Source organism: Dermacentor albipictus, chromosome 6, assembly GCF_038994185.2.
Source record: "Dermacentor albipictus isolate Rhodes 1998 colony chromosome 6, USDA_Dalb.pri_finalv2, whole genome shotgun sequence".
Taxonomy (NCBI): domain Eukaryota; kingdom Metazoa; phylum Arthropoda; class Arachnida; order Ixodida; family Ixodidae; genus Dermacentor; species Dermacentor albipictus.
The window spans coordinates 38,336,166-38,356,331 of NC_091826.1; the positions used below are offsets into that span (position 1 = coordinate 38,336,166).

At 45.2% G+C, this 20,166-nt stretch overlaps 1 protein-coding gene and 1 long non-coding RNA gene across 3 annotated transcripts in view; one reads left to right on the forward strand and one right to left on the reverse strand.

Moving 5' to 3' along the window:
* The window catches only part of LOC135914556 (uncharacterized), a 275,492-nt gene that overhangs the window by 161,495 nt on the left and 93,831 nt on the right, over positions 1-20,166 (reverse strand). The gene's annotated exons all lie outside the window — the stretch shown is intronic.
* The window catches only part of LOC135914573 (uncharacterized), a 34,970-nt gene continuing 15,497 nt past the window's right edge, over positions 694-20,166 (forward strand). Inside the window, exons 1-6 of one of the 2 annotated variants that reach the window (XM_065447486.1) lie at positions 695-969; positions 4,770-4,999; positions 6,597-6,742; positions 9,544-9,663; positions 15,052-15,138; positions 17,421-17,843. In XM_065447486.1, coding sequence (XP_065303558.1) covers positions 842-969; positions 4,770-4,999; positions 6,597-6,742; positions 9,544-9,663; positions 15,052-15,138; positions 17,421-17,843 — 1,134 coding nt within the window. In that variant the 5' untranslated portion in view covers positions 695-841. Of the gene's footprint in view, positions 970-4,769; positions 5,000-6,596; positions 6,743-9,543; positions 9,664-15,051; positions 15,139-17,420; positions 17,844-20,166 lie in introns of both variants that reach the window. The other variant, XM_065447487.1, reaches the window with a different exon arrangement.

The following is a 20,166-nucleotide window of genomic DNA, read 5'->3' on the forward strand; positions in this document are numbered from 1 at the left end:
ACTGCACAACAAATAGCGGCTTTACCGTTGGCATCGAAGCAGTTTTGGCGGGAGAGCAAGTACGTTCCATACAAATCACGACTGAACCTATGTTTGATTTAAAACAAGTAACTCTGCATAAGAGTATATGCCACGTCGTAGAGCTCGCTTGCGTGCTGAAACCAACACTATTAGAGTATTTTAGTGAAAAACTGACAGGGAACATGCATCGGAAAATCTTGTCTTTCGAGTCATCGTGCGTGTAAATTTGCACGGCGCCTCTCGCTAACTGCCTACCCGAAAAGAAAACTCGTCGCAGGGTCCAGTCAGTGAATCACTGCATGCGGCGTTCTCCGTTGCAACTTACGCAAAACAATCATTCAAGAAACAAAATAGAAACTTGCCAGCATTGCCCTCCATCGTGCAAAAGACAGCGACGAAAACGTAATTCGCGCCGCCGTTGCGCCATCTACTAACAACAGTTTAAACTTTTAGTAATGGTGGCCTGCAAAACTATACCTTTCGCTAAAGTTAGACAATCACTTAAACGTGCGTTTACTGAGTTGTTATTGCCAAACTTTTAGTTACTATTTTGCTAAAATAAAATACAATATGTTGCTTGGTCTTTATTATTATGTAATATGTTTGGTTCTATCAAGTGTTTACAAAATGGGCTCAACGTCGTCACTATCATCAACAACATATCGACTCTAGCGCCGCTTAGTGTCTAGCCATTTCTCGCCGTGCGCACCTCTCGTTTCGAAATTACGACTGAAGGGTGGCGTTGGAATCTGACACATTACGCGCATTAACCCAGACCACCAACAAATCATCGCCTATCATGTGAACCACGGCGCCGATCATGACTAAACACGAACCTCCACGCGCCAACCTCCAACCGGTCAGCCGATGCTGCGCGCCGACTTGCACCAACAGTTCGGACAATACGAGCGGCGTGTCTTTTTTCCGATTCCCCAAAGACGAAGAGAGGTAAGACGCCGTTATATATATCGTCTCCTTGCATAGCGTGCGCCAGAGATCGGATGCCCAGCAGTCTGTCTACTTCGTTGCGGCACTTTCTACAGCGTCGTCGACGCGGTTAGCGCACTTTTCGCGCCTACTTCGCAAACCGAAATCGCACTGCAAAAGTAGGTTCTGGTTTTGTCTTCGCTAAGCCTAACGTCGCGCCTTTTCAAGGCCTGCTGCGTTTACGGTTTCATTTTCGGTGTCACGCGTAAGATGTGGCGCCGAAGTGCGACGCGTCTACGTAGATTCCTTCATCGATGCGTGCCGTGCGGCTTTGGAAACGCGAGCTCGCCTTCCTGTCGTAGACTTGGGGCTCCCACTTTTCTTTTTTATTTGCACGGACGCGTTCCCCTGCGTTGCGGAGAGGCGTGCAGATGCGTTCACGGCAACGCGCGTCTCTGCTTGCAGGATCTCGCCATTAATCTTATCAAAGCGTGGCTTTCACTTCTCTTTTCTTGACGTCGGAGAGAAAAAAGAAAGACACGCAGCCGTCATTCAACCAGAGTTATCTAATACACCTGCTGCAGCGGTGAATATATCCATTCATGTTTTGCGTTGCGTCTTGCCCCTTCTCGTCACTGTGATTTTGGCGTTTCGCATATGTCGGCTCGGACTACGGTGTACGGCACCCCCGTCTCATTGCTTGGCCCTGAGGGTCAAGATCCTTTTTCCAACTGCTCGCTTACTACGCGATTGAAGTCGTGGCGACGCGTAACCTGTTGATCTTTCAAAACGCTGTGAACGCACTTCTTATCGAGGTTGCATCGGTGCGATGCGAAACTGGAACTATGGTGTAAATATTTCCACGAGCGCATGCGCGAGCACTCGGAAGCTGTTGGCAGCCGAGCAAAAGTTGAGTTGTGGGTGCTTTGAAATCGCTTTCTCGGCAGCTGCTAGGTAAATGCTGATGACCGCACTTTATGTGCTGCCAAACGTACTCATGCGGAATTCGAACGTGCCGACTCCCGTTCTTTTCACACCTACAGTTTTACTAAGATCGAGCTGCACATCTTCATTAGGTTTTTCTTAATTGTGAAAATTAGAATTGTCATATGACGCGAGAAATTTACAAAAAAAACTAAACTAACCGAGCACAGTGCAATTATGGATGCAAACACCTAATTTCGGGAATGTAAAAAAAAAAAGAAATCTCACGTGTTTAGACAAACCCGAGCATCATAATTATACTGGAATGCCTGATTAAACTTCCTTTTGCATGATATCTGATCATGATACAGCTCCAGAGTGGTTGCTGTTATGACTGCACGTGAACTCTCCTCTGACACAATTTAGTCACCACTACAGCTGTTCCACCATAAAATGCCTGCTCTACATTAAATTAGGAGTTGCACTTGCTTAACGTATACTAAATTCGTGTACAAGAAAAAAAAAAGGATCAAAAAAAATATCATGTGAATAAATACCTCAAAACACAATAATGCACGATACATAAAAATTTGCATGCTTTGTTTTTATTGTTTATTAATGTAGTTGGAAGTTTTATTCGGTGCATTAACCTTATGCCCAAGAGCACTGTTGGTGTCAACTATGTTTAACTGGCCTGGCATAAACTAAGTTACAGTTTGGAGCATTCTTTTGTTTTTCTTCTTGAGTGGAAAATGGAACACTGGCAGTTACCGAGTGGCAATGCAGAAACTGTTCATGCGGGATATACCAATCTTACTAAATGTCGTGCTGCCACACATAAAGCTCTTATAGTGGTAACTTCAGTAGTGCTGCAGTCTATTGAAACTGATGTCTACTATCAGTTGGGGATTGGTTAATAATCCAGCATTACAGGCAAAATTTCTTTCACCTGGGGCAACTTATTGCCACGTGTTTTCTTGTCGACGCTGGTTTTGATTTCATTGCCTTGCGGCATGAACTGGTTAACATCTATATCAGTTTGTACATTTTAATGACCACTAAGTGCTGATTAGATGTGTAGCAGTAATTTTACCCATCATGGTTACCCTGTGGTTATGCGGCATTCTGCTGCTGAATGAGAGGTCATGGGTTCAAGCAGTGAAATGCGCAAATGCTTGTGTAACAAGCACACCTGCCAAATCTCCTGAATTTTTCATACAGTTTACGAATTTGGGATCGTCCTACAAGCTTTATGAAAATTTCATCAAGTTTTCCAACAAACAAATTCTGTTTGTGAAGAAAGCTTCTCTCACCGGTCTCTGACCATGTCCTTGAAAATCTTCTGATTGAGAAAGGATTCCAGACGGGTACCTGCTTCAAGCAAACAGTTCCTGAAGCAGGCAAAATCGGCAACACCAAGGTTGCTGAAAAAGTGGCTGCAATCTGAGAACAGTGTGTTGTTTGTCAGTTTGTGCTGTTCCAGATTAGCTGCGGCTCATGTGCTGCTTTCAAAGGTGATTCATTGTCAGTAAGTGCATAGGTGTCCTACAGAAGGCTCGCGCTCAAGGCAAACTTAAAAAAAAAAACTTCATCTCCCTTTCATCTCTCCTTCCAGTGCTGCATCCGTGGTATTTTTCTGAATATTAAAGTTCACAAGTTGGCAGGTGTAAATAAGCTGTGGGAGCATGGTGAAGAAATCCAGGTGGTCAAAATTTAATTGAAAGCCCCTTGCTACAGTATATCTCGTAGTCTGTGCATTGCATGACGATGTTCACACCCCCAATTTAATTTTGACAACAGCTTATGCTTAGACGTAATAGTGCAAGACTAATATTAAAGACCAGTGTCTGCAGGCTTTCTTGCAAACGTTGAGTCCTTCACCTGCTTCTGCTCGCACGAGTCCACATGACTGCCAAGAGATTGGAACGTACAGGTTAGATTGGGCACCATGCATGGATAGATGACGTTCGATTAATAGGGCAAAGTAAAGCTACGCAGGTGCCATGGTCTTGATGGATCGCTCTAATGGATATTGACGCGATGCTCATTGCTCGAGTGAGTGATCACACTGTGCATTACATAAGAAAAATGTGGCAGCGTCTTCAGAAGTGATCAACCAAGAATACTTCCCTGAGTCAAGCGTGATGTATAGAGCACATAATTGGTAGCCTCTGGATTAACAAGTTAAGTGCCAAGGCAAGAAAAAAGAAAGCAGTTCAGTATGGCAGGGGACCATGTCAGGTGATATAGAAAAGAAAATTTGCAGGCTTAGATCCTGTTTGGTGGACATGGGCAGAGCTGAATGGAAATTTCCTGGAGACTCTTTTGTCATGCAGTCGACTAAATGGTCTGAAAATGATACTGGCAAAGATGTCAGTAACGAAGCTTGAAAATTACTGCTGCCTGATTGCATTTCTTCCTTCCATGCATAAAGTTTTCTACAAAAATTACTAGATGGAACTCTGGTGCTAGTATCTATAGAAGCAACAAGTGTCATGGTTCAGCCAGGAGGGAACAATGTGTAGTGTATAGATTTGCCTAAACTTTGTCCTTCTGGCTGCAAATGGGCTTGTGACTCTGCACACTGGTCATTTTCAACAAGACATTTAGTTATAAATGCAATACTTCACAATGATTGCGCCTGTTATGTTAGAAAACTATGATTGCTTGGGAAATTTAGAAAGAAAAAGCATGAAAAATGATGACACAAGAATATACGAAGCCGTGAGCATGAAGACTAGGCAAATCCATACATTACTGGCCTTTGCTCCCACGGCGACATAACACTTGCAGTGCTGGAGTTCCTGCTAACATTTTTTTTGTAGGAAACTGTGTTCTTTATTGGCATCTGTGCTAGCTTCGATGGCTGATTTCAATTTCACTTCAACGCCGTGTAGATGCAGAAAGTGGGTGGCCAACTGCGGACGGCTCGACTTGCGAGACAAGCCAGCCGAGAAGCTGTTCGCCAACTACCGGCTGTGCTCGACCCATTTTACAAAGCAGAACTTCAGCAGCACCTACCGCAACCAGCTAGTGTGGAACGCGGTCCCCACTCTGTTTAAGCACGGAGACCAAGTTGTGTCCAAGGGCGCCAACAAGCAGAAGTTGCTGCCCAATAAAAGCCAGAGTAAGCCAGTTCTAGCCATTTGCACGCTATGCATGGCAAAAACCTTGGCATACTGGGTGTGGTGGTAGAATTAATGTAGCTAATGTTGCGCGTCGCACGACTTTCACATCAAAATGGCAAGCTTTGCTGAGTTGGTGGTTGAAGGAACAGTGACATGGCATTATTGACTTCGCCCATTTTTGTGTCATATGGTCCCCTTTGCAGTCTTTGACTTTGGGACCCTCGTCTGTATATTGTATCTTACCAACTCATTGTATTTAAAGAATAATAAAGTGAAACTGAAATGAAGGTCCTGGAACTTGAAACTCCAGAAGAAATACTGGCATGACCAGAGTTCCCTAAATAAAGTACAAAACATTTTTGTTCCATCTACGAGGAGGTGTATGTCCCTTGAAGTCATGACACAGAAGGTGTCGGTGAAAGTGTCTATATTTAGCTATGAGCACAGAAGGGGGTCACATGGGGTCAGGACAGCGTGAAGTTGTTGCAATCACTCCAGCTCGCTCTGTTGTCTGCCATGCTGCTACTCATTGTGTTAGCAGCATAACAGACCAAATTAATGCGCTGGAGCGAGTGCGAAAATGTTGCGATGTCCAGCTTCCTGTGTGACCACCATCTGTGTCATGACGTCGTGACACGTACACTTCGCAGGAAACAAAACTGAAAGTCACTTTTAGAAAACTTATTATAGTAAATTATTTAGGGTGCTCTGAGGCTTACCAGTACCTTTTGTAACATTATTAGGTGCAGGGCCTTCCTTAAATGAGGGAAACAAAAATGTAATTTCAGTATTTCTTTAACGTTGTCAAAATAGAACAGCGCAAGGGGAACAGAGGATGCTAGAATATGGCAAAACAGGACTTTCAACACACGCACACACACACAGACACACACATATATATAATGCCTCCATACTGCGTGCTGCAAGTTGCTGCTGGCATCTTTGCTTGACGAGGTGACGACAAAGGGCATGTCGCACATCAACACAGTTGTCCTTGTATTAACTAAAAATGTAACGGAGTTGTGTCTAAGACAGTGTTGACAACTTCTGGTGTATAGCACTAAGGGTATAGTACTACACTCAACAAAATTTTTGCACCCTTCGGGGTCCTATCTTGTCTCCAAACAATAATCGTCATCTACCTTGCATGCCTTTTCTTTCTTTAATGCTGTGTATCCAGTACTTCTAGGTCACGAGCACCATGCATCTTAATCAGTGTGACATAACTTTCTTGACAGAAAAGTAGCTAGCGTAGAGTTTTCGAGAACAGAAACTCAAGCGTGACAAATGACGATTTTGTTTGGGGACAAGATACACCCCAAAGAGTGCAAACTTCTTTTTCTAGAGAGTTACTCCCTTGACTAACCTTTGTTTTTAAGCTTGAAATAAGTTTGAATTGTTTGCTCACAAGTTTCTAGAAAAACGAGAGTGCTTTGACTTTGTAATATTGCTTATTTGGTTCAAAGCCTAAAGTTGTTTTCCAGTCCAGTAATTATGTCATGAAAAAACAAGGAAAAATGAGCGTTTGAAAAGTGGCTTAGGTATGAGTAAATGTGATGCTTATTCAAGTGTCATGTCGTTTTTTTTTTCTTACAGAAAAGTTTCGGCGTTTCTTTGGCTTTGCAAGTAAGCGTCGGACGTCGGTTCAACGACGGCCAAACCCTGTCGTACAAACAACGGCCGCCAGCCCTCAGAAGGTGGCTGTCAAGCAGAGGCCTGCTTCAAGTGCTTCTGTTCAAGAGGCATGTATACTTTGTTCAGCGCAGTGTTTGACGGAAGCCTGTCCAGCAAGGAGGGAATGTAATTGGAGTAAAGATATGCGCTTGTCAAATAAATTAAGATATAATACAGTCCGAACTATTTTATATACACATATTGGTACATGCTGGTGTCGGCTAGAAACATTTTAATTTACTTCGTCACATGTTCGTTGTACCAAAGTTCCACATTTCAGGGCCCATACAGGTCCCCTGTTCACATGTGCCTTGAAGCCTGCCCTGCCTACCCACTGCTCAGCTGGCACCTGCTAGTCTTACTTCTGTGCGATGCTAGGCCCCCATAGATGGCGCCACTCTGCTTTCACCACAGAGTTTCTGACAACACTCACTAGAGGGAACTGTGGTGCTAGTTATATACAGCGTCACAGGAAGGGCTGTTTCGTAAACGTCATTTTGACGATGCGTGACGTTGCGCAGGGCCGCCATTGCTGAGATTTTCCGCCATAATTTTTGCTGCGACGAGCCGCGCGAATTATGCTAATGGGCAGCCATATGCAATGGCAGCCGAGAGGAATGCGTATCGCCACATTTTCCCCGTCGTTTGGCGCCACGAAAATCTTTTGTTCATAACGCGTGCTCATAGTATTTGCATCGCTCTCGGGTGGTGTTGGCATTTGTGTTTTGGGCCATCGTTTTTTAAAAGAACGCGTAAATACGAAATAATATTGGTTGAATATAGCAAACTTTCAGCAATGTTGTCCACTTTTCACTGCTGCATTTGTATTGTAATCGAGATTAATGCCTTTTCGCACAATCAAAAGTTATGACAACGGCCTTTTTCTAACTTACAAAAAGAAATGCACGCAAGGCGGCGCCTTGAAGTTTCCTCCCGCGGTGCGAGTAACCAGCGAAATGAACAAGAGATGGCAGCGCCGGCGCTTGCGTCGCTCTAGTGGATATCTCTGGCGCGCGCAACGCTATCGGTGATATTCGGCCGTTTCTAAGCCAGCCGAGTCGGGCTGAGTCACTTGCGTTTCACGAAATAGCGATAACGTGGCCTAGAACGTGTGCGCATCACCACTGGTAGTTCGCGTATGTTGTCTTAAGAAAGAAAACAAGCGCGTTGGCACGAACATGCGATGACTCATTCCATTTTCCAGGGACACGCATCCGAGCTACTGAAGCAGACGACGGCTTGTACGCAGCAGACGACGGAAGCGAGAAGCGTTTTCGACAGAATAATCATACGCTTTGAGATAGCTGCTTTATTTTTACTGCGGAGGAAAACTGTTTTGCTTTACTGATAACGCTACATTCAGTGCCTTCATTTCAGTTTCTTAGGCGAAACGTCAAGTTGGCGTCACGTTACGTAAGCAAAACCGGGCCACCAGCGCCATTTTGTTTGCGTCGCGCCTACGTCACGCTCCGAAGAAAATGGCGGAATGTCCAGAATAGCGCCCCTAGGTAGGATATTAGGCAGCATAGTAGCAAGAGCTTGGTGGCGCAAGCCACCGCCCCGTTCCAAAGGGGACGCTCATAACATCCATCCACATCCATCCATATACGGGCGCTGCAAGCATGGCGATTCAGCTAGCATGGGAATGATGGTCAGTAAACGCATTTGCCTAAGTTTTATCCTTATGGCTGCAAATGGCTTTACGACTTTGCAAATTTATCATTTTCAGCAAAATACTACCTTATATTGGCATTACGCATGATGAGTGCACAACCACAAGTGCTTGAAAGCTTAGAAAGATTAAGCATAATGAGCAGCTTCACTCAAACATTTGAAGCCATAAGCATGAATGTTAGGCAGATCCATGTACTGACCATCATTGTAGTAGCAATTGAAAGCTCACAGCAGTAGAGTTTCTTTCAGTAATTTTGTAAGAAATTTTGTGGCTGTCGTAGCTTTCGGTTTTCTTTTGACGGGGTACACACGCTGCGTGCATTTGCTGATGGGTGACGAGCACATTTCATCCAGAAACGCATAATGGAGCAGCATTGATATAAAGCGAAGGACGGCTTGGAATGCTAGTGCACACTTGCTTGCGCATGCAAAGTGGGGGAAGCATCAATGTACAGCGACGAGGGAGCAGCAGGATATGTCCATGTCATCCACAGGTGCAAACAAGTTATCTGAGAAATACTTCATTCAGTTCAGTTTGGTGTGGAATATGTGTGTGAGACTCTGGTTTCAGTTACCCACATGTGCTGTGTTGGAGCACTACAAAAGCACTTTGAGCAGCATTGTTCCCAATGCAAACGCATCCCACTTTATTGTGTGCTTTGTGAGCAAATTGTCTCTAAATAGGAACAGGGTTCCTCGTGTTCACCAACAAAAGCTTTGCTTAAATTAATTGCCACAGTGCATGGAGTCTATAGTGTAGCGGGCCAATCCAAGACAATCCAGAAGCCAGCAGCGATCCAAGGCAAAACTAAAAAATAAGAGAATGAAGACAGCATCGTTTCGGGAATCATGGTGGTATTCATGGCCTCCCTTTGTCCATAGCATTGAGCACAAAGTCAAACACAACAGAGTTCACACAATATCTTTTTCTTGCCAATACATACAGTTGAACCTTGACATAAGAAACATGGATACTTACAAATTATCCGATAAAACCAAGTGAAACTGTAATGTTTCCTGCCATTATAAGCATGTAACAATTACAGGCTTATGACGAAGGTGTTTTTGTGTCAGATTCGAATGCATTATAATGACATTTGACTGAAGTGCTCTGCGTGCAGTGGTGCTCTTAACACTCTGCAAGGTTGTTATGGGTATCGTTCTCAATGACTTTTGTTTGCACCTGCTTTTGTAGGAGACCCTCGGCGAGCAGCGAGTAGCTGAAGTGGAAGACCCGCCTCGTTTTCCCGACCACATCGAGGACCACATGTATGCCGTTCCCACGGTGCACCTTCCTGACGACTTGGCTCAGAAGGTAGGCTGGTGCAAGCGAGGCGATATAGGTTCTTGCAACTTCTGTGAGACTTTCGGTTGCTGGTCAGCCAACCTTACCACACCTAAAGCTGTGCTGATAAGAAAGAAAATACTGTTTTGTTGTGCCATGGCATAAAGCACAATTGACCGCCACATATTTAACTTTGATGGGACTGGCAAGATTGATCGAATTATCTCATGGGTCATATTAAAGAAGGGACAGAAAAAATGACCAGCTGCACCACTTGTTCATGTGGCATTGTTTCGTTTGATTTTTTTTCTTACAAGCCTCTGAATCTAACACGCACTAAGTTTTTTGGGGCTCAAAGAATGATATTAGATATCCTAAACAAAGTGGAAATCTAACATGCACCATATTTATTTAACAAGGAAAGTGTAGCATTTTCCAATTCTGGCAATTGTAAAAAGATGCATCCAGTGAAGTTTACCTTTACAGAATAGAAATTTATTCACACTTGAAGGGCCTCTCACCAGGCCTGGCCATTTTAAGCTGACAAGTGCAGAGTATACAATGCATGATAACGATTGTGTCTGCAAAGCATTACGTCACTGCGTGCTGCAGAAAGATCTGAAATTTCAGACTGAGCGCCGTTTTCCCTTCTCGCGGCCGCCACGCTCCAAGCCGGAGGATGACATGCGCGTTCTAGTGCCCCTAAGTACAGTCGCCGACCGATTTTCTGGACTCCGAAAATTCGGACATGCCCGATTATTCGGTCAGCTTCGCGGCCCCGCCATTCTCCCCATAGACCATAATGTATAACAACTGCCGAAAGTTCGGACACCTTGCAACCTCTCGTCTGATTTTTCGGACACTCCTTGAGCCAACTCGGTCGAGAGCACCATGCACCGACTCTGACCGGTGCATGGTTCGACTTGCTGAACGCCATTTTTATTTTGAACGGAGCTTCCTTGCTGCCCCACGTAGTGGCGCTACTGGAAATCCCCGCTCATCATCGTTTCTGCTTGGTTAGATAGAGTGGCTCTGCAGCAGTTCCGGTTTCAGCTTAGCAAGCCATGTCAAGACAATCCAGCAGCTGATTTGTTTCTTCGCGCAAGACGCTGCGAGCAGGTTTTTCGTTTGTGCGACTGGTGTCGGCACGGTGGTGTTTGCTTTGTGTGCTGTGTCGAGGTTTCGGTGATCCAACGCGGCATACGTAAACATCGCGTCAAGGGTCTGCTGGCGCCGACAGTGCCGGCGCAGACTGCGCTGGGGAATGCCGGCAAGCGGGTGCCGGGAGCCCCAAGACTTGTCGCCTTCCGATGTGCTCTCTACTGACGCGGGAAATGTTCTGCCGAGACCTGCGCAGTGGTTGCATTGCGATTCCGGACACCGTCTCATTTGACAGTTTCATAGGTGCTGACACTGCTGTATTGACATGCGCAGAACTTGACGACGGCAAGATCATTCATCAGGTTTCTGCTGCATCGCCGGACGATGACTGAGTCGGAAGATGACGCACCATGTGCTATGCTGCCGTGGCATGCGGAGCGTGTACAAACAGTGACTGTGCTTTCAGCCGCTAATAGTGACCGTACGACCCTCTCCGAGATTCAGGCTTATCTGATAGCGCGTAAACGGAACAGCGTGCAACGGAGCATTCACGATTTCTTCCAAGCCTGCTGCCGAGCCCGATTAAGTGCGTGGAAATAAAGGATTTCATTATTTTTTCTTAATCTGCTTTTTCGGACACCTGTTTATTCGGACATTTTCGCAGTCCCCGTGAGGTCCAAATAAACGGTCGGCGACTGTACACGTGTTTGCACTGCGATGTTGCTTGTGGTGACACGTGACTGCATGAATTATTTGAGCCAACATCTGTTATTTGTATAATATGTTGCTAGAATAGATGAATTAAAGCTTAGAGAAATGGTAAAACACACGAACCGAATGTCTGCATGTTTTTGTTTTACTTCGCACCGCAGCAGGAGAGATGTACTTCCGTTTCATCTGCTTATTCTTACGTCGTGCGCGCAGACACCAAAATTGTGTCATTTTCTACTGTGCTCCAGCACGAAATCACGCTCTGTGATCCGCTTGTTTTTGCCTCAGTGTTCGTGTAGCACAGAGATATACCGCTATTAAGGTGTCCTTGTACACAGCTTGCAAAATCGTGTGCTGCTCGAAACAAGACAGTTGAACAGCTCGCACGCGACGTCGTCAGCGGAAGTGCACTGTAGGGCAAAAAAGCGAGGGGAAAAAAAGAAAGATGGAGGCGAGGCCCGTGACGTATATATCGCGCGATCCTTGAGGTCTGGTATGGGAGAACACAGGGAAGGAATTTTGCTTGCGGAGGCCAGACGGGGCGAGTGGAGAAAGCGTCAGTGTTTGCGGTGAAGCTCGCCTCCTGAAATCATGGGTTTGCAACACTGAACTATTTATATCTCGTCAATTAACGAGCCGATCTGAAATTTTTTGGTGGCAGAACCCTCCCTAGAGGACATGTAACAACTTCCAGCATATAACCAAAATTTGCTATGGGGCCTGATGAGGGGCCCTTTAATGTCCATTTTCGTCACTGTCTAATGGCACTTTATCATTGTTTTGTGGGCTACAGCATGTCATCCTTCGCATTGTCAATTGTGCATTGATATACTGCACTTATAGAACTCCACAACTGTCGCAAACATGGAATGAAATAATAGACAAAAGAGGCACTTCCAACTTTTGCTGTTGCTGTCTTTTACCATAGTTTGTGCAGATCCTTAATACAGTCCACTTTCGTTAATTCGAACCTGAAGTGGTCAACGAAACTGGTCGAATTAAACAAAAGACACAAAAAATGCCAAAAGACGCCATCGATTCATTTGACTTTAATGTTAGCTTAGCCACAATGCAATTGTATTATGTGGTGAAGCATATTAAGCGGGGGTGAGGGGGGGCGCCGTGATCGTCACGGGACATAGTTTGTGTGCCTTAATGTACACATGCACCATCTCCAGCCACAGCACGAGCACCGAGATGCCTAATAAGTTTACTGGTAGGCAGTGGCGTAGCAACAGGGGGGGCCGGGGGGCCATGGGCCCCAGGTGCACGGGGCGAGTAGGGGGGGGGGGGGGGGGGAGGTGTCATATACGTCTGAAACACCTGAAAATTGGCGATATCCTCGCCTTCCTCGACTACACCCGGGGAGGGGGGGGGGGTGACAGAAGAGCTAAGGGCCCCGGATGCCGGACGACCTAGCTACGCCACTGCTGGTAGGCCTTCAGAGTTTCAAATAGACCCCTACTTTTTGTTGGCTTTAAGTGTCCCCTCAACCTTCCCAGCTTTTTCATCTTACTACTTTCCTTTTTGCTAGCTTCCCCAAAACACAAGTGGTTTTTCTCGGTGCATAGCACATGTGTGCACGTGTAATTATAGAATATGTACTAGGCTCCGTTAACGATCTCGTATACATGAGACGCACGTGGCAGGCGAAATGAGGGCTCAAATCGTCACAGCAATGTCAGAAACAGCTGTGAAGGACTGCCAGTAAGCTTATTAGACATCTAGGTACTATGGTGACTGTAGATGGCACATGCGCGCCTCTATAATTAAGAAATGCGTGCCATGTCCCACGACAGTGGCCCCTTTCCATTCTTGGTATGCCTCACCGCAGTAAATTGCACATGCTTCTCAACATAACACTGCTACATTCTGGCAACGCTGACCAATGAAGTTCAAATTATCCAGTGAAAGGCAATATTAAGACCGAAATAACTGAACTTGGGGCCCATAGAAATACAGTGCTGTCCACTTATAACAATATCCAGAAGAATGAAAAATCCAATCGTTATAACTGATCATTGTTATATCTGGACTGCCATAAAAAAAGAAAAACTGACGAACGTACTTTTGTAGCTGTGAAACCAAATTTACCACTTGCACAAAAAAATTCACGTTGCAAAAAGTAGACTGCGAAAAATGAAAGGTTTATTTATACCTCTAAAGAGCGTACCAAGCGTTAGGCATGCTGAAATAGTTGGAAATCCGGACTTGCTTTTGCGGGAGTTTCAGGTTCAAAACTGTGGTGTTCAGCTGCTGTGCGAACACTAGCGGCAATGATTTAGTTTGCACGAAATAAACGAGCGACTTGGATCGACGACAGTGCACTTCATGTGAACATCGGGGTCGGTGTAAAAGACAGGTCATTGTCAATCTTGTCGCCCCGTCACACAACACCACCGTGTGTCACGACAACGATTGCCCCATCAGAGATCTCTCCACCTAACGAGACAGCACTATCTGCACTCAGAAACTCCCCCATTGCAGCACGACCTGTTTCACTGTCAGTAGCGACGTGCTCCTAGAGCTCGGTAATGTCAGTGGCTTCCTCCGTATTGGTTTCACTATCATGGGGGGGTTTCATTCTGGCGCACCAAGCCCACCATTGATTGGCATGGCCTCTGGTTGCAGCCTTCATGTTCGCTGCACCCCTGTGCGACCTCGTACTTTTTTGAGCCTTGCAAAATTTGCAGCTTCGTCTCAAGTGATAGAACATTCCACTTTGTCTGCGCTGTCTTCTATCAACCGGGCTGTCCGCTTCGCTTCCGCGGCGCATTTCCGCGCTTGCTGAGAAGGGGGAAAAGGGTGGGTGCCACTTCGCTTCTGGCATTTTTTGTTGCTCTCTTCACACATATCTCAATTGTGGGCAACGTGAGGTAGCTGGCGCCATCTTGTGGTGTGCTCCGCCAACTAGTGATGCTGTGCGTAACCTTCGCAATTGGCTTGTGGGCAGGACTCATTGCGCGGCTAATAATGGCAGATATGCGCTCGCGTAAGCAAACGTATCGCCCGTCTCAGCGTTGTTCGTTTAACTGGAACTTGGGAATGCAAATTTCATGATTATTCTACATGGAAAACGCTGTTCAGAAGGAAAAAAAAAATTCTTGTCATATGCGATATGTGGTCAATAACGTGTCATTATATAGGTCTTTTTTTCTCATAGTCCAAATGTACAAGTTGACTTTCTCAAGTCGTCTCATAGTTATAACTGATATATTGTTATGTGGTATTGCTATAAGTGGAGCACACTGCACATAGGCGCTGGGCGGGACCTTTGGTCGGGATCAAATTAACCAAAAAGTCTAATTAAATAGAGTAGAATTAACGGAAGTCAGCTGTACAGTCTGCCCTCAATATAACAAACTTGGATATAACAAATTATTGCATATAACAAAGTAACTGAAATCTTTCTCGCCGATACTGGTAGGTAATGGATACGTGCATATGACAAATATTGGAAATAACGAGGATGTTTTCATGTCAGGAGGGACTTTGTTATAGCAAAATTCAACTGTGTAACAAAACTGATTTCCCCGATGCACTGTCAGAAAAAAGAGTAGCGGCATTGCTTTGCTGAAATAACTTTGTGTTCACACACTTCATCAGACATCTGCTGCATCACCGAGGTTCACAAGCTTCAAGTTTGACCCCGAGGACCAGAATCGTATCGTGATGAACGTCGTGGATGCCGAGGTTCGTGAGTATAGCATCTCAGCCGCATCTTGGCAGGTGCCCATTAGTGTGCAATGGCATCGGGGATCTGTTGACAAGGCTGAAGTCGAGTGATGACAAGACTGGTACTTTGAGTGATACTGAGCGCTGATTTTACTTTTGTACAGTTAAATCCTAATATAACGAAGTAGGTAAAATAGGCAATTTGCTTCGTTATATCGAAATTTTGTTCTATTGAAATTCGACCTAGTATACAAATAAGTACAGTCGCCAGTCGGTTTTTCTTACGCTGAAAGAGGCTGGTTGAAAGCAAATTTGAATGAAAAAACAAATTCATTTTGATGAATTTGGGAGTCGGCGATAGATGATACGGATTCGTGCCACGTGCGTCGACAATATCTTCACATTGGTGGTATGAATTAGGTGAAGTCAGCCACGCTTTCGTGTGCACTTAACCCATGCGGCTGATAGTGCCGCCCGAACTGGGAGCAAATGTTTCGTCTGCCTTTCACTCCAACGGGTCACCGAAACTCGAGATTACGCAACCTTCAATACTAAACGCACTGAAAGACAGCTTACATGATGCCATGCCATCTCGGCACGCTTGCTCTTTGCACTTGCGGCAGATTACCTCTGAAGCAGGGTGCACAGATGCGTATGCACTCAGCTGCACTTTTGATGACTTTCATGCACAGCTACGGACGAAGCGTGCTCCAACTTACCCCCGCCCCTAGCGCACGCTTGATCGCGTTAGCATGAGCTCGCTTCCCTTTCTCTTTCCCTTTGCATGAGTGGGAAGGCGGCACTTGTGAAGCCACCATCTTTCTTGTCTCAACCTCGGACACTTTGACTCCACCTAAAGCACAAATTATGCGGGGCTTGATAGAATCTTATCGCACTTGGACTTTATCCGGAACACGATGCGGCTCTGCTTGACCGATATACTTAGCCCTTATTGTAGCTCTTATATATCTAGCTCTTACATATATCTTGACCGATATATGGCTCTTGTTGCACTGCCTGCAATTTGAGAGGTGAGTTTGCAAGCAGCAGCTTGTAATTCAATCAATTGACCATCTGCGTCTGCGGAAGTTTTCATTTATTGCCTCACCATTCTTCTGTGGTGGAAGCGAAATTTCATTATGTTGAAGTTGTAAATACACGTTGTTCTATGGACAATAGGTTATGAAACGTCAAATATTTTGTTATGTCGCGAATTTTGTTATATTGAAGTTCTTTATATCAAAGTGTAACTGTATATGGTGCAGTATTCACTGTGGCCTTGCAGTGTGTAGGGCAGATAATCGATGGTCTATTAGCTGCCTAATGATTGCCAAGAGAAGGGAAGCGTAGTAGAAGATGGCAGAGAAGTAGCTGATGTGATGAAATTAGGAAATTTGCAGGCATGGGGAGGGGGGGGGATGTCAGGCGGCACAAGACAGGGGAGATTGAAGATCACTGGGAGAGTCCTTCATCATGCAGTAAACATAATTAGGATGATAATGACAATCGCTCTGGGGACTTTATGTAGCCACCGGGCAACACGCCCCATGGTGGCTCGGTATGGTTATAGTGTTCTGCCGCTAAGCATGAGCTCGCAGGTTGAATTCCCGGCCAAGGCAGCCACATTTCAGTGGGAGCGTATGCAGAAAAGTTAATGTACCTGCAATGGTTACAGAAACCCAAGTGGTCGAAATTAAGTTGCAACCTTCCACTAGAGTGTTTCTAGTAGCCACAATGTCCCTTAAATATGTTAAACCATCCAAATAAATCAGTCAAACCCACGTCAAACCCAGCAGTACAGTGCCGTAGCCACTGAGTTGCTGTGAAGGTAATCAACCAATCAATTCAGTCAGTCAGTCAACCCAACCAATAAGTAAATTAAATCCAAGTAATGTCCGCTTCCCCTGTTCCTCAGACTTGAACTGGTGAAGCCATGGGCTGAACTGTGGGCTCAGCCATCCTTCCATCAATGCATTGTTGAATGTTCGCTTTGTAGAATAACTGCAAGTCAAAAGTTGTAGGTGCATAGTAGGTGCGGTCGGTGCTGGGGTCTCGTCAGGCAGAGCACATCTGCCTTTTGCCCTTGTATCCGAGACTGAACTGAACTGTTGCTTTGTAAATGTCCAATAGCAGCCAGCCAACGAGGCCATACACTATGATATTGGCGGTGCAAGCGGGAACATTCTAAGCTCATGCCTAGGTGACTGTTGTCTTTGTTGGCGGCCATCCCAAGTGCCCGCTTGTGGCAATGCTACTAGTCAAACCAGTCAGCCAAATCAATTGAATCAATCAATTTGCAGGATCCCGTTGCTCTCAAGGCTGCCATGGAGGCAGTGGAAGCGGCGCTCCCGCTCTTGCAGCTCAGTCAGCAGCCACCGCTCGTCCAGCAGTCACACATCAGCAGTGGGGCGATGACTGGGCCGACCATCACCTACGTCACCGTGCCTGCCTCTTCCCCCTCTGCGGTGGCGGGCAGCGGCGGGGGCGAGACCTTTGTAGTTGGGAGTGGGCCCGTTGATTCCGTGCCTGCGGGGACGACGTTCACCGTGACCATGCAGGATCCCAATTCGACGGAAGTGACCGTCTACCCGCCGTACCCCAATGATGGCTTGGATGACGAGTACATCGACGATGATTCGCAGGACTACCTGCCGCCGTTATCGGAGCCGGTAGCTCGCACCGGTCGGCATCACAAGTCTCGGAAGGGACCTCGACTGATGCAGGTAAAGGGATCAACTGGTCAGCTGACAGAGCTAGAAATAATTTTTTTTAATATACAGTATTGCTACCTTTTGAGGTTATAACAGGGTGTGTATAACATCATCAACTTATAAACAAAGCATTTCGAGTCTGTTAAAATGCTTCCATATAATTAAGTTAGGATCAAGATTTTTCCAGTGGGCTATACTTTGTGGCAAAAGTGCGTACATAAGGCAAATTGGAACGAAACTTTAATCTGGCTAAATTCATTATAGATGAGCAAAAACAAGCTACAAAAGCAATTTTGACAATGCGGCAGGCCTAGTAATTGCATAGTTTTCTTATTAATCTTATTAACTGCCTTTAAACAGCACCTAAGCCTACGACGCGTGCACCTGGTAGTTGTCAATATGATGCAAGCCGTTTCTGAGATATTTTGGGGCACCGCCGACAGCCGTAGGTGTTGCCTTTCTCCAACAGTATACTGAGGAGCGGCGCATTCTAGGTGATGTGTCACCTTCGGCAAACGGTAACAGCGGTATTTCTGTCAGTGTTCATATCAAAAGCAGCAATTTTTGCAAGCTTTTCATGGCGCTTCTGTTTGTATTTAAAATCTCAAATTTTGCACTAAAGCTCCTCTAAATCTGCACCATATTAAAGCATGCCTTTACACGGTCACAATGTAATGAAATTGAGCTTTAAGAGTAATATGACCGATTTGCCTATGTGCTACACTGAAATGTCTGGGGAAAATACAGATGCAGTTTACATGCCATAACAATGTATAACACTCAGGCATTTGCATTTTTTCAACGACAGAATTTGTTTTTTCAACGAGCTCCTGCTTGTTTTGCGATTGTAGTGTTGGTGTCATCCCTGCCTTCTGCCTTTCTTTTCCTTTAGCATTGGTCTGCGCATCAGTCAGCTTAATTTCTTTTTTCTACTTCATGGATGGAACCATATTATCTTGTTTTAATTTTAATAAACTTGCGGTTATGACTGAGAAAAAGAAAATAATTCCCAGGTGAAAATAATTTCCATTCCCAGCTGGATTATGAAACCGGAAATGTTTTCCAGCTGGGAAAATTCCAGCTGGAAGCGACGCAATTTCCAGCTGGAAAGAATTTTATTCCCAGCTGGAAAGCATGCAGATTCCAGCTGGAAACCATATGATTTCCAGCTGGAAACCACATAATTTCCAGCTGGAAAGCGTGCAGATTCCATCTGGAAACCACATAATTTCCAGCTAGAATCTGCTGTATTCCCAGCTGCGACCAATAGACATTCCAGCTGGAAATGGAAGAATCTACCAGCTGGAAGGCTCAGTGGTTCCAGCTGGAGCCAGAAAATGTTCCTACTACATTTCCAGCTTTAAACCATTCACCAGCCGCTTTGGTGTTGAGTCATTCCCAAGTGAAATCCCAGGGTGTAAGTTCGCATCAAGCAGGATACAAACTGGCCAGAGCTCGCATGGATCTTAGCTCGCTGTCGCAAGTCACAGTTAGTTGCTAATGTGATTGGCCGCAGGACCAGCCAGTCCAGTGAAAATACACACAGCCAACGCAGCACAGTGCTGAAACTTTAAATCAGTTATTTGAACACCTGCAGCAAGGATCGCGGAAGCATATCTTGCATCTCCCTGAAGATGTGGAATATTCTTGCGCATCTCCTTGTACACCATCTGAAAGACATATTCAAACACATTGAGTGAAACTTAAAACAATCATGACTTTAATCCACTCAGTTCTAGTAAACAGTGACCTTTACCAAAATCAGATGGATTGTATCAACAGCTTTTGGACAGTACCATAGTGTACCTTCATCACAGCCCCTTCTACAGTTAATGTGGCGCAAGGCCTCAACCTGAGCTCTTGCAAGGCTCTCAACCTGACCTGCAGAAGCGATGCAGTGATTGTTAAATTGCTTAGCACCGTTGACGGTAGCTTTAGTCTAAATGGAGTTCAAATGAGCTCACTTGTATTTTGAACTAGGCGTGTGATGTAACTCAGCAGCCTCCCAAGAAGCATTTATCTTCTGAATAACGCAGGAGCTTGAGGGCCAGTCTTTTTATGTTATCGTCGTTTTGCACCAATTTAAATGCCTGTTTGCAAACACACACTTGCAAAGAAAGCACGCCATAATTGTGCTTATATTGTGTTGCGCAGATTGACACATACACACTAGTATTTCATAGGTGTATGCGCAACATTGGGCACAAACATTGCATGGCACCATTTCCAAGTGGACTATTGGAGACAAAAGGGGCTTATGCAAACTGGCAAAGCACTTCGCATATACAGGATGATAATTTTTAGTTTTTATACAATTTTTAAAAATCGCCTGTTG